Raw genomic sequence first — 14,462 nt, forward strand, 5'->3', positions numbered from 1 at the left:
GCCTTTTTAGAAGAGACAGCAAATGGGCTTGTGTATTATCAGTCTTGATCAGAGTGGTTTCTGATGTCTCCAGGAGGGAATGTGAAAGTGATTTGCATAACTAATTTTTATCGAGAGTATATTATGAAGAAGGCATCGTGCTGGCCACGCAGTGCTGAAGACGGGGTCCTGGCTCTGAGGATAACATCCAGATGGAGGCAGACACATGCACTGTAAGTGTTTGTTGAGGCCCAATATAGAAGGACTTCCCTGGTGGCTCAGTGGTAAAGAACCCGCCTGCCAATGCCGGAGACATGGCTTCGATCCCTGGGTTGGGAAGATCTCCTGGAGCAGGAAATGGCAACCCACTCCAGCATTTTTCCCTGGAAAATTCCATTCACAGAGGAGCCTGGTAGACTACAGTCCATGGGGTGGAAAAGAGTTGGACACGGCTGAGCATACACACACACACACACACACACACACACAATGTAGAAAACAGCCAGGACTGTATAAGCTAAACCTCAGAGGAACGTGCAGGGTGAACGAGTCACTTGCATGGGTCATTATCAAGGAAGGCAGCAAGGCCGAGGCAGCCCTTGCGAGCTGAGCTGAAGTATGTCAAATATTTGATAAATGAACCCAATGTGAATGGTGCTCCCAGGGGCTGAACAACACAAAAGTGAGGGAAAAAGCAAAATCAAAGGGCATGTCACAGTCCTGGAGATAAGTCATTAACTCTACTTGTAGAATTAGAGGTTCCATAAAATGATTTCTCTCTCTGAAAATGGGGCCCCTCATAAAGTATGGGTTTACTGCTCGATTTTTGCACATTCAACCACAAAAGGTGGCTCTTTTCAGGGAGAAAGGCTTCTCTCACATGCTTTGATCTAGACAGCCTCTCCTCTACCATCTTCATCTGCCATCTCCTCCTCTTCACGGTGGCGATTCTGACAGTGCAGCCAGAGGAAGTGTTTGCTCCCTTCTCCCAAGCTCCCACAGCACTAGAACATATGCTTCTCATCACACCGACCTTCTGAACTGAAACTGTCTGCTTACAAACTGCTGCCTACCCCCACCCCTCTTACACATAAGCTCCCTTGAAGGCAAGTGTGTTCGCCACTGAGGTTCCACTGCCTAAAATACAATAGGGACTCAGCAAGTCTTTAATGAATAAATTTAATAAATAAACAAATGAGTCTTGGGAGAATCATACAAATTTAGAGGGTGACAAGAAGGCATCCAGCGATCTTTAAAATTCCCTCCGAGATTCTGATTCTGACAGAGCCAGTAGGAATGAGCACAGCCCATCAGAGGGCCTCGGCAGGGAGTGCCTTGCCAGACTGCCTGGTAGAGTCAGTTCTATGGTTTTCCCAGTAGCCATGTATGCATGTGAGAGCTGGACCATAAAGAAGGCTGAGCGCCGAAGAGTTGATGCTTTTGAATTGTGGTGCTGGAGAAGACTCCTGAGAGTCCCTTGGACAGCAAGATCAAAAGAGGCAATCCTAAAGGAAATCAACCCTGAATATTCATTGAAAGGACTGATGATGAAGCTGAAGCTCCAATGCTCTGGCCACCTGACACGAAGAGCTGACTCACTGGAAAAGACCCTGATGCTAGGAAAGACTGAAGGCAAAAGGAGAAGGGCGGGGCATAGAATGATGGTTAGATAGCATCACTGACTCAATGGACATGAATTTGAGCAGACTCCAGGAGACAGTGAAGGACGGAGGAGCCTGGTAGGCTGCTATCCATGGGGTCACAAAGAGTCAGATACAACTTAGCGACTAAATAACAACAACAAAATTAAATGACTCAGCATAACCCCTGGCACGCTGTATATAAAAAAAAATCCTAGCTCTTCTCATTATGACTTGAGTGCCTTCCACAAGGCATTCTACTATTGAAAGAAATTCAGTATAATATGAATCTATGTTGAATCTTCAACACTCCCTTCAGAAGCCAGAGAAAGAAGGGGTGGGAACCATCTACTGTGAATGAAGACCAGCGCCACTGAAGTCGTGAGGGAACTCGGCAGCCTTTGTCTCATGGAAAAGTCACTGTACAGCTCAACAAAACAGAGGATGCCGCCTTGTGGGATGCTGGCTCCTCCTACTGTTTTCTGAAAGACCAAGGCAAACTAAAGGATCCAGTAGGGTCTGCCTTCTCCGGAGCTCCACACCACAGGGGAGTGTGTTCCAGGACCATTATGCTATGGGCTTTGTAGACCACTCCCAAACAATGATACAGAATCCAGACAAAACGCTTAAAAAAAAAATAATATTCTCAAGTTGCTAATCATTCAACTCTATCCCCTACGGTCCCTCTGGCTTTCAATATCACTTTTAAAAGCAACTGCAGCTTTGATTTTCTCTTATTCAGCTTCCTCAAAAGCTGATGATCTTTCCACCAAAACTCCCTCTCCTCAAATGACTGAGTACATTTTACTTTCTACTGTGTCCTTTTGGTAGGAACTCTGTTTTCACCAGGCTGCCAGGCAACCGTTTGGGTACAGAATGAATGCGTGCTTTTAACCGCTGACCCTTGCACCCCCAATCATAGGCTATCCCTCAGATTTTCATCACACAATCATAGAGCAACTTTTGTGCTCTGGATCAGAGAGGCAGTGGGCCACCACCCCAAAGGATTTCCCAATGTACTTTCTACACATCAAAGTGAAGGTCTGGAAGCTGACTATAACCACATCTTTGCAAACAAAAGTGCTGCATACCAGTGACCCCTGTGCAATAGCCACAAGAATCAAAAGGCCCCTCCACAGTCTCTCACTATAAGACTGGCATTTGGAAAGAAGAGAATAGATGATGAAAGAAATCTTTGGTAGAAATGACACCAATGCAAACTAAAATAAAGTCATAATCCCCAGAGTCTCCAAAGGCCCAAGTGGATCAAGAGACACTAGAAACAGAGGTTGGAAATGAACCCTGAAAAAGTGTCCACGGAAACTCTATATAGAGAGTTCAGATTTAGACGGACTTTGACGCCATTTGGTCGGAGTCTGAGCCAGACAACATGTATTTCTGTGTGGGCTCTGCCCCCAGCGTCGCTGCTTATAGACTGTAGCTACTGTTGTTTACAACTGCTTTTTGAACATGTGGCAGGTTCCTATGTTAACATTTTATTACATGAATCTAAACATATTGCCTCTAGAAGATAACTGATTATACACGCAAGCAAACCTTGAAATAGGACTATCTGGGAGGGATTTCTGGGCTTCCCTGGTGGCTCAGACGCTAAAGAATCTGCCTGCAGTGTGGGAGACCCAGGTTTGATCCCTGGCTTGGAAAGATCCTCTTGAGAAAGGAATGGCAACCCACTCCAGTACTCTTGCCTGGAGAATTCCATGGACAGAGGGGCCTGACAGGCTTCAGTCCATGGCGTAGCAAAGAGTCAGACACGACTGAGTGACTAACACACACAGACACACACAGACACAGATTTCTATAGGATTAAAATGCCACCCTTGTGTTACAGATAGGTCAACTTCCAAAAGTTGGTCCAAATGTTATTTACATGGCTCTAGAAACTCAATTTCCAACAGAAACTGTAGCCTAAAATTGAAAAGACAATGGGCCACTAAAGAAAATTATATAAAGAAGAAATAATCTCCCATAATTCCATTGCCCTAACATTATCATTTTTACACATTTAGTTCCAAGTCTTTTTACAGAGCTACATCTTTTTACAGTAATGCACCTGGGTATAGATTCCACTTAGTATTTTGCATTTTTAATTAAGCATTCATAAACATAAGTCAACACTTCTGAAATCTTCATAATGATCAAATGCTAATCTAACACATAATATACTATCTTTGGAGGACAATTCAACTATTTATAACAACACATTTGTAAGAAAAGACTTTCTGAGCATTAGATTTGTTTTTCCAGGAGTAGCAAACCTTCTCCCTGAGCTTCTGGCATCCCATCCCACATTTCCTTGATTCCCTGACCCCTGAGGTACACAGCAGTTCCTGGTATGATGTCTTAGTCCATCTGGGATGCTGCAACAAAACACCATAAACAAAGTGGCTTCGCTGTTGCTGTTCAGTCGCCAAGTCGTGTCCGACTCTTTCCACGGCAGGCTTCTCTGTCCATCACCATCTCCCAGAGCTTGCTCAAACTCATGTCCACTGAGTCAGTGATGCCATCCAACCATCTCATCCTCTGTCACCCCCTTCTCCTCCTGCCCTCAATCTTTCCCAGCATCAGGCCTTTTCCAGTGAGTCAGCTCTTCGCATCAGGTGGCCAAAGTACTAGAGCTTCAGCATCAGTGGGGCCCCAGGGCAGCCAACAGCAGTGGTGAGGCTGGGGTGCCCTCCACTCCTGGGTGTCCTCCAACATCAGCTCCAGCCTTCCCCATATCCCCTGCCCAGCCACTCCAGCAGGGCCTTTGTCTCAACCCCTAGCCTCATGCTGACTGATACCCAATGGCTGGTGAAGGTTTAAACACTTAATGAGGACCAGCAGTGGGACAGCCAGGCATATCATCCAGCTATGCTGAGTGGCTGAAGGGCATGTCCCTGCTGATTAGGGCCTGACAAAACCTGGTCCACTGGAGAAGGGAATGGCAAACCACTTCAGGATTCTTGCCTTGAGAACTCCATGAACAGTATGAAAATGGTGTCTTACACAACAGAAATTTACTTCTCACAGCAAAGACCAAGTTTAAGACCAAGGTGTAGCTGAGTCAGTTCCTGCTGAGGACCATCCTCCTGGCTTGCAGATGGCCATTTTCTTGCCTTATTGTCACATGGCAGAAAGGGAGCAGGGGTTCCCTTCTGTTTTTTTTTTTATAAAAGCACTAATCCCATCATGAGGGCTCCACTCTTGTGATCTAATTACCTCCCAAAGGCCCGACCATCAAACACCATTACATTTAGTGGTAAGGCTTCCACCTGTGGATGGGAGGGGTGGGGGTCCATAATATGGTAAGCCTTGTCTTCAGCAGGGAGGCTGCAGCATGGGGGGCTCAGAGAAGTTCAGAGCAGAGACAGGGCCTTCCAGGGTGGGAGCTCTAGGAAGCTGGAGATGCTGACTGAAGCTGGGTTTTCCTATCTCTGGTCTACTCCCTCCACATACTATGGAGGAAAAGTAGATCATGTGAAGGGGACCAAGAAAGTTGAACGGACTGTTTACAGCTTCCCATGGGGTGGTCTGAGTAGGTCTCACTGAGAAAGTGAGAAGCCTTGAAGAAGGTGAGGGAGTTAACCACGTGGCTATGCAGGGGCTGTGTGTTCTAGAAGAGGAAGAGCCAGGGCAAAGAGCCCAAGTAGGAGCATGCTTGGAGTATCTGAGGCCTGCTTGATTTGGGCAGTGAGACTGAAATGTAGGAAAAGAGGTCAGAGAGGGTCAAATCATGCAGGACATGGTAAGAACTTTGACTCTGCAGAGTTTTGAGCAGAGGAGTGATGTGATCAAACTTTGTTTTAAAAGGATCACACTGGCTGTTGTGGGGAAGATAAACAAGAGAAACAGAATAATACCAGCTAGGGTATCCTCAGATACACAGATGACACCACCCTTATGGCAGAAAGCGAAGAAGAACTAAAGAGCCTCTTGATGAAAGTGAAAGAGGAGAGTGAAAACATCGGTTTAAAACTCAACATTCAGAAAACTAAGATCATGGCATCCGGTCCCATCATTTCATGGCAAATAGATGGGGAAACAATGGAAACCATGAGAGACTTTAGTTTTGGGGGCTCCAAAATCACTGCAGATGGTGACTGCAGCCATGAAATTAAGATGCTTGCTCCTTGGAAGAAAAGCTATAACCAATCTAGACAGCATGTTAAAAAGCAGAGACATTACCTTACCAAAAAAGGTCCATCTAGTCAAAGCTATGGTTTTTCCAGTAGTCACTTATGGATGTGAGAGTTGGACTATAAAGAAAGCTGAGCACCAAAGAATTGATGCTTTTGAACTGTGGTGTTGGAGAAGACTCTTGAGAGTCCCTTGGACTGCAAGAAGATCGAACCAGTCCATCCTAAAGGAAATCAGTCCTGAATATTCATTGGAAGGATTGATGCTGAAGCTTAAACTCCAATACTTTGGCTACCTCATGCAAAGAGTTGACTCATTGGAAAAGACCCTGATGCTGGGAAAGATTGAAAGCAGGAGAAGGGGATGACAGAGGATGAGATGGTTGGCTGGCATCACCAGTGAGATGGACATGAGTTTGAGTAGGCTCCAGGAGCTGGTGATGGACAGGGAGGCCTGGTGTGCTGCAGTCAACGGGGTCACAAAGAGTCAGACACGCCTGAGCAACTGAGCTGATTGAACTGAACCACCTAGGGGGCTCTGTAATCATCCAGCTGAGAAATGGCAGCGCCTTAGGTCAGTGGGAGACCTGTGGTGTGAGCAGAGGCCGGATTCCACATGTGGTCTGGAGATAGAGGAGCAGGGCTACCCGGTGAATTGGACACGGGGCCTGAAAGAGAGTGGCCAAGGACGCGTGCAAGGTTTTAGCCTCTCAAAGCATGGTTAACAGACATAGAGGAGGAGATTGAAAGGAGCAGGACTAGAAGTTGGAGACCCATGAGAAGGCTTCTGCCTAATCTAGACACAAGATAATGAAGGTGTGAACAAGGCTGCTGGTAGAGGAGATGTAGAGAAACTGATGGATTTTAAAGGGTGGGATAAAACTGTCAGTAAATCAAGTTAAAATCTCAGATAAGCATTTTGTAGCCCTTTCCCTAATATCCACTCATTCTTTCCTTAGTGGTGTAGAATTTCTAGCAGGATATATGGGTGCCCAGCTAAAGATTGTGTTTCCCTGGTTCCCCTGCAGCTATGACCAACTCTGGCCAACTGGATGTGAATGAAAGTGATATTTGCAACGTCCAAATTCTGCTAATTCCCTTGCACATTTGCTTCTGTATAGAATGAATGACAGAGACGAGAGCAACCATCCCGGACCATGAAATGGAAGATGCACACTGAGGACGGCAGAGCAACAAAATCAAGCCGTGTATCAACCTGCTCACTGCCCACCCAGACTTGTTTATGAGCGAAAGAGGCTTTTATCTTGTTTAAGCCTCTGAGTCAGGGGATTGCTTTGTAAAAGTTGCCTTTTAGCCTAATGAATGTAAGTTCTTTTAGTTGTTTCAAGCACAAAGCCCTAACACCAAATGTTATCAATCCCAGAGAGCCAGGACAGTATTTGACAGGGAAGGATTTCATTCCAACCCGCCTCTGCTCGTTTGTTCTTAAAATATCTGAACAGGACTTGAGCTTCAATGCCCCGAGTCACTGCACAGGAGGTGCATGTCCAGAACAAACTGCTGCTCATGGAACTGATGTTTACTTAATAATGCATTGCTTTTTTTTAAAATAGTTATGCATTTATTTTCATGCATAACTAGCACATCAACATGTGACTGTGTGGATATATTGCTTAGTTAGCATTAGACTAAATTGGTAAGCAAGTAAAAAGAAAAAGGATGTTGAGTTAAAGAAAATATTAGGGAAGTGAGAGAACAGGAGGTCCTCATATTTATCAAAGAAGCCCAACCCAACATCACATCAGAAGCAGAGGTCTCAAGAAGACATATTATGTCATCTGCCTTTGGAACAGAAAACAGCATCTCCAAGAAACCTCAAATTCTCCCGATCATCACCTCCTGATTGATCATTGAGGTAAGTGTGTGATGACAGACTCCCCCCAACCCAAAGGAGGCAAGATCAAGTTCTAAACTGGCACAGAACAAAAACATCTTTCATTCAAAGGCAAAGCCTAGCTGTGTCAGAGGCAGCAAGGCTGCGGGGCTCACTCGCCACGTGAAAAGGATGGAGGTGATTCCACCTATGAATATAGCCTATAAATGGGCTTGATCATTTCAGGAGTCTAAGAAGTCACCACTGCGTGCAGCAGGGATGGAGCTGAAACCTGTGGGCCCAGCACCGCAGCACAGCCCCCCAGGGCTTCCACACCCACCAGTCTAAATGCATGTAGTCCACGTAGAAAGGCGGTCCCCATGCCCTGCAGTTTGGAGGGCCCACTGCATGAAGTGCACTGGTCCATTATCAGTGACTGGACCAAGCACCCTTCATTCATTCTTTCATTCATTCATCAAGCTCAGAGATTAAAAAATAAATAAAAAAGCAGAGAATCAACAGTTGACCCCCCCCTTCCCACCATGGCTATGGAGCATTCCATTAGACGGGTGTACTGTAAATTGCTTAGCCATCCACTGGTTAATGCACATCTGGGTTGTTTCCAGACTTGGGCTATCATTCATAAAGCTATTATAAGCAAACACAAAGAAAAAAACTGCAGAGAAGTAGGTGAAGGTTCAGTGGAAGCATATGATAAAAATCATTGTTGGCACGTGGGTCAAAGGAGGTGGTTGACCCAGCCTGGGAAATATCACACCCCTGCAGTGAAATGTGCTGAAGTCTGGGAAGATCAAGATCAAGTAGGTGGATTTCCTCCCAACGGGCTGCTTGTAAACATGTCTCCAGGCAACGAGAGCACTGGGCTAACTGTAAAGCAGTAACATTAAGGCTCATAAAGCTGAGCGGAAAGGGGTTAGGGCTCGACTGAGATCGTCCAAAGAGCAAATATTTATTGAGCATGTCAAGTCAGATGTAGAGTATTGTGTGACAAGACAGTCTCTGTCCTCAAGGTGCTCGGGGTCTAGGGTGGAAGTCACACCACCAGCCATGACGCTCAGCACCAAAAGGAAACACAAGGGGTGAGAAGACAAATGGGTGGGGGCTCGAGTCTAGTGTGGGGCGTGGGAACAGCAGAGCCCTTCCCAAGAGGCCGGAGGTAAGCTGAGGCAGCAATGCTGCGGGGGCTCACTTGCCACATGAACAGGATGGAGGTGACTCCCCCTATGAAGACAGCCTATAAAATGGGCTTGATCATTTCCCGTTTCATGTAGGGAAAAGGTTGCTGATATTCTGTAATGTGTAACCAAAGAGTCACTCCGTTGCCACAATCATCTACATGGATAGCAGAAGAAGTCATTATGTAAATTTCAGAAGAAAGGCACAATACTGTTGTTTTAAAAAAGGAAATAGAAATTGGAGTATTGGTGAATCATTCAGAAGATCTAGACCCCTGTAGGGAACTCAGAATCATCTAGTTCCAATTGCTATCATCGTGAATATGTCTAAGTCGGTCAGAACTGATGTGAATGAGAACTGTCATTGTGATTCAGCAGACTGAAAATCAGAAGGTGGGCTGCTTCTGCCCACCTCTGCAACCACTGACAATCTCTGTGGCTTTCTTTCAAGCGAGAAATCGCTTGACTTTCTCACCCTGTCTCTTCATCTGAAAATAAGAGGCTGGATGAAAACAACAGTTTTTATAACGGTTGTCATTTTAAAATGATAGTCCACAGCGAAAGTTGGCATTTCACATGGTGACTTGGTGTAATACTTATGTTTATTAAATTTTAATACATTTACTATTTCTTAATCATATTGTAACCCATTTCTTTGAAATTTAAAAAAAAAAAAAGCTGGTTAGATCCACAAGATAATGCCATGTTTCATAGGTTGTGACTGGAAGTTTGAACAATTTCAGGCTAGGTCATATCTAAGGGAACCTCCCACCCTGATTCTGGAACTTGTCAAAATGATCACCTAATATTTAGTGTCTCACAGTTTTCCAAACTGATTTCACAGGACTCTCCCAGGATCCTCACAGCACTGGTGTGACATGGGCAGAGGGGCTAATGAGAGTCATCACAGATCAGAGGGTGAGATTACAACATTGCTGGGGCCAGACCCTGTGACTGCACAATGGCAGTGATGCCCGCCCTGTTTAGTAGCTCTTCTCTAGGAGAATTCCATCTCCTGATGACCCTCTGCCCTCAAGCTTCAGCTTAAATGCCTCGCCCACAAAAGCAGGAGGCAAAACCAGTGCACATGTTCCAAGAACGTAATGTTAGTCTTCATGGTTACGCCCTCGTTACAGCCTTCAGGGACTGCCCAGTGCCAGCCACAAGCACAGGAAGCTTGGTCCCTGCCCTGGAGGAGCTCCGAGTCTAGCAGAAAAGAAATCCACCGCAGGGCCACCCACTATGGATGTCTCCCTTTCGAAGCCACCCTTCCCCTGTTTTCTTAGTGATAACCTCAGTGGTTCTGTTGAACTCAGCAAGTCTCCCCATCTGGCTGATGGAAAGTGCCAAGCTTTCAAGCCTTCCCTGGAGACTGCCTGAGCGCTGGACGTCAGCAGGACAGCGAGAGGGTTGCACCTCAGGAGGAAATGCGGGGCAGTGCCCAGGCAGGGTTGCTTCCGCCACTGTCTCCCTTCCCTCCCCAAGGGCAAGTGGGGGAGGCCACAGGCTCTCTCAGCATCACCCTAGACACTCTTCTCAGCCCAGACTAGCATCAGCTGACTTCAAGGATATACAAAAACTCTTTTAACATCATGAAAAGGTCAAGTCCCTAGATTTATGGATAACGTCCCATTTATCCTACTTAGGAGGAAAAAAAAATTTACATCAGGGACAAAGGACAAGGGCAAGAATGCCTTCAGGAAACCATAAACCTAAAGGCTAAAAAAAGACATTCAAGTCCTTCTTTCATTTTTTTTTAAAAACTATTCATAAAAATTAAGTGCTAATTCGAATACGCTAGTCCTTCTAAAGCTATTATTGTTAAAACAACTGGAGTCAGTAGTGGGAATTTATTATCTTGCTTTCCAGCATCTACCCTTTCTCCCTCGGATGACAATACACAGATTTACTTGGGATGGGGTTGGGTGTTATTCTAAACCAGCTGGTATGGGTACCCCTAACCTAAACTCCATCTTTAAATTCAGGGGTGAATGCTGACTGACTTAAGTCATAGTAATCGGTTTGAGAGTAGAAGGAAGTCCAATTAGAGTCCACGGGACAGAAAGACTCCGTTCCTGAGCCTTCAGAGAAAGTGTCCTTTCTCTTCTACATGAGCTACCAGAAGCCAGTGCCTTTCCATCTCTGGATGGTGTGATGTGAGAACAGGAGATGGGGGCCTGTGGCAGCAATGGGGTGAGAGACTCTCCCGGATGGAATCTGAAGATGCAGCTGACAACGCAAGAGCCAAGAGCCGAGCAGGCAGCCGGAGAACCTGCATCTGTAAGGATGCGGTCTGGACTGCTGAGTCAAACTTGCCTGCAGTGCTTTCTTCCTCTGGACCTTTCGTTACAGAAGGTTTATTCGCTAGGCTAGTTTGAGTTTCCTAACACCTGCCAAGAAAGTAAGTCATAATTCATAAAACACCTTACCTATCCCAAAGTAGTAATACGCAAAGGATTTAGGGTTTCTTGGAGGGGGGTAGCAGGGATCATGGTGTGATGGGTGGAGGTTGAGAGTGAAATTTTCTTTCTTAGCTTCTTCTATTAATTCTGCAGGAAACAATACTTAGCATCTAAATAATTGTTCCTATTTCTCAAAAACACCTTTTCCACAACTATTTCCTCACTTGAATTTCACAATCCTGATTCAAGGAACTTATAAAGAATTTTATCTTGCAGTAACTGCTTCTTTACCAAGCACTTTATATACTGTCAAAATCAAACTCAAATTCATGATTGTCACAATAGCTGAATGTGGTAGGGATGGTGGGTCTGTCATAACATCCACTTTAAGCAGGAGAAAGTTGAACCTCAGAGAAATCAAATGAAAGCCCTAAGTTAATATGAGGCATTTTGGGTGACAGGCCTTAAACCTAGGTCTCTCAATTTTAACATCAATGATACTAAACTCCACTCCCAGAAACAAATATGTGTGCCTTAAGCACCGTGTCAGCAGTGGGCTGAATTTGACCCAAGCACGGGAGATCCAGACCAAGATTTCAGTGGCAGAGTCAGAGCTAAGGAGCTGGTGACCTTGGTCATTTCTTTTGCCTTGTTTTCTCATTTGTAAAGGGAGGGGTTTGAATTAGGTTCTCTGAGGCCTTTCCAAGGTCTGAATGTTCCATAGTTCTAGACTTTCCTGTCCTGGCTCAAATTAAAAGTCTTTTTCTCAGAGTAATTATAACCTTAGCTGATATTTGTTCTCATTGGGTGTCAGGGACTGTGCTAAGAACATTATCTCTGTTTTCTCTTTAATCTCACAACACTCCCCACCCAACTGTATAGCTTTTACAGATAAGGAAACTTGGACGGCCAGAGGTTCAATGAATTGCCCCAAATCAACAGAATCAGCAAGCATCAAGGCGAGATGACTCCAAATCCGAATGGCTATGAGGATCTCAACCCAGCCTATATTTGTTCGTGAAGAAATCAGGCTCCCGCATTATTGGTGACCTCTTTCCAAGCAGAAGTGGGGCGCTAAAAAGCCAAACCGAGTTACACCAAGCTTCCCCTGGAAGGGCGTCTGGGAGGATCCTCCCGGGGCCCGGGGGCGGGGCGCCCATCCCGCCAGCCCCGGGAGAGCGGCTTGGGCCCTCCTACCCTCCCGGCCGGTTACCTTGTTGAGATGCGGGTTCCTGGTGACATCGTACCCCCGCTTCTTCAGCGGCACAGGGCGCGCCGGGCGGGCCTTGGAGTGGCAGCCTCGGGCGGGCGCGGGGGGCGCCCAGCTCCGGACAGAGCCACAGGCCCGGCCGGGCCGGAGAGTCAGCCGCGCGCCCGTGCCCAGCGCGGCGCCCATGGTCCTGGCGCAGACCTGGCACGGGGAGACAGCAAGGTCAGGGTGGCCTTCGGGCCGGCCAGGACCCGCGCGCGCCGGGGACGCGTGCGCGGGGAGAGGGCTGGGGTCCCGCAGGGGCTCAGGCGCCCCCCTCCCCCGCGGCCACCCGCGCGGCTCTCGAGGCTCAGCGGCGGGGCTCAGGCCTGGGCGAGCCGGGGCGAGCGAAAGCAAGCTCAGGAAGCAGATCCGGTGCGGGCGGCAGCCCGCGCCTCGCCCGCCTCCATCCCCGCAGAGAAGCAGCGGCGACTGCGCGGCGAGGAGGGTCCTCAAACCTCCGAGTCCGCTCGATGGCGCGCCTCGGTCCACCCCGCTTCTCCAGCCCACCTGTGCTGCGCCGGGAGCCGCTGGCTACGCGGCCCCGCTGCGGGGCAGGCGGGGCGAGACGCTGCGGGGCCGTTATTCCCCTCTCGCCAATGGCTGGACCGCGCCGGCGGCCGCGAGAGCGCGGAAGCGGGTGCGCCCTGGAAGGCGAGTCCCCAAACCTCTGCGCGCCGTGCGGGCTTCCCCGCGGGCGCCGCGCAGCCGCGTGCGCGTGCCTCCGCGCTGATTATAAAGGAAGCTCGCGATGAGCTCCGAGCCTCTCTCTCTTGAGAAGGCGAACGCACAAAGCGGGCTCAGCGTTTAGGGATCAGTGGACCTTCTTACAGTCCCGGCATTTGGGGGAGAAGGCCCTTGGCTTCCGCACAAGGAGTTAAAACCCTCGGGCACCCAGCTCGGCGTTGCCTTGGGCTGCCAAGTACATAGCCCTTAGCCTCACGTGGCTCTATACCTTTAAACAAGCTACTTTAAATGGAGTAATATTTAAAGTCTAGCTCCTTCGGTGCACTAGCCACGTGTCACAAGCCCAAAAGCCACCCGTCCGTAGTAGCTTTGGGCCTGACAGAGGAGCCTGGCAGGCTACAGTCCGTGGGGTCGCAGAGTCGGACACGACTGGGGGACTCAGTACAGCACAACACAGATAATGGAACATTTCCATCTTTGCAGAAAGTTCTAGCGGACAGCGCTAATACAGGGTCACCAGATACTAAGACATGACTTGTTGGGGCCAGATAAGAACCTTGGGGGTCTATCTCAATACTGAATTAATGGTAGATGTTTTCCAGAGAGTAACCAGGAAATCCCTTTTCAACACGAACTTTTCAGTGGGTGTGAAGTAAAACCCAGACTCTCTTTGGTGCTCACGTGTTATCCCGTAGTTATCCTGGCTGCTGCGACTTCCTCATTCTACTCCGGTCTCCCTCTCACTGAGCTCCAGCCACACAGACTCCTCCCTGTGTTTCTGCCCAGCCAGCTCCCTCACACCTCAGGGCCTTTGCACTTGCTAAGAGCTTGGAATGTTCCTGCTCTCAAGTCTCCACTAAATTTTCAACTGGAACACCTTTCCTCCACTCCATCCAGTGTCAGCCTCCCCTAGGTCATGAGGGAATTTTTCCTTTCTTAAAACAACACAGCCAGTAATTAGCTTGTTTTTCTAATTGTTTATTGTCTGTCTTCCCTTAGAATGTAAGCTTCATGGGGAAAGGCTCTTTGCCTGTAAACCCCTGTATCCTCACTTCTAGCTCAGTGCCTTGGTACAATTGTTGTTGTTTAGTCACTAAGTCATGTCCAACTCTTGCCACCCTATGGTCCGTAGCCTGCCAGGCTCCTCTGTCCATGGGATTCTCCAGGCAAGAATACTGGAGTGGGTCGTCATTTCCTTCTCCAGGGAATTTTCCCAACCCAGGGACGGGACCTGTGTCTCCTACTTGGCAGGCAGAAGACGCCTGGTAAGCCTGGGAAGATGCCTGGTACATAGTTGCATAATAAATAGCTGTTGGGTGAAGGAACAGAAGTGACG

General features: G+C 47.7%; 1 protein-coding gene across 1 annotated transcript in view; it reads right to left on the reverse strand.

Moving 5' to 3' along the window:
• The window catches only part of ME3 (malic enzyme 3), a 223,588-nt gene extending 210,580 nt beyond the window's left edge, over positions 1-13,008 (reverse strand). Inside the window, exons 1-2 of the mRNA XM_061120201.1 lie at positions 12,950-13,008; positions 12,404-12,601 (exon numbers count right to left, since the gene is read on the reverse strand). Coding sequence (XP_060976184.1) covers positions 12,404-12,586 — 183 coding nt within the window. The 5' untranslated portion in view covers positions 12,587-12,601; positions 12,950-13,008. The remainder of the gene's footprint in view (positions 1-12,403; positions 12,602-12,949) is intronic.
• Positions 13,009-14,462: the final 1,454 nt, after the last annotated feature.

The sequence above is a fragment of the Dama dama genome, chromosome 2 (assembly GCF_033118175.1).
Source record: "Dama dama isolate Ldn47 chromosome 2, ASM3311817v1, whole genome shotgun sequence".
NCBI lineage: Eukaryota > Metazoa > Chordata > Mammalia > Artiodactyla > Cervidae > Dama > Dama dama.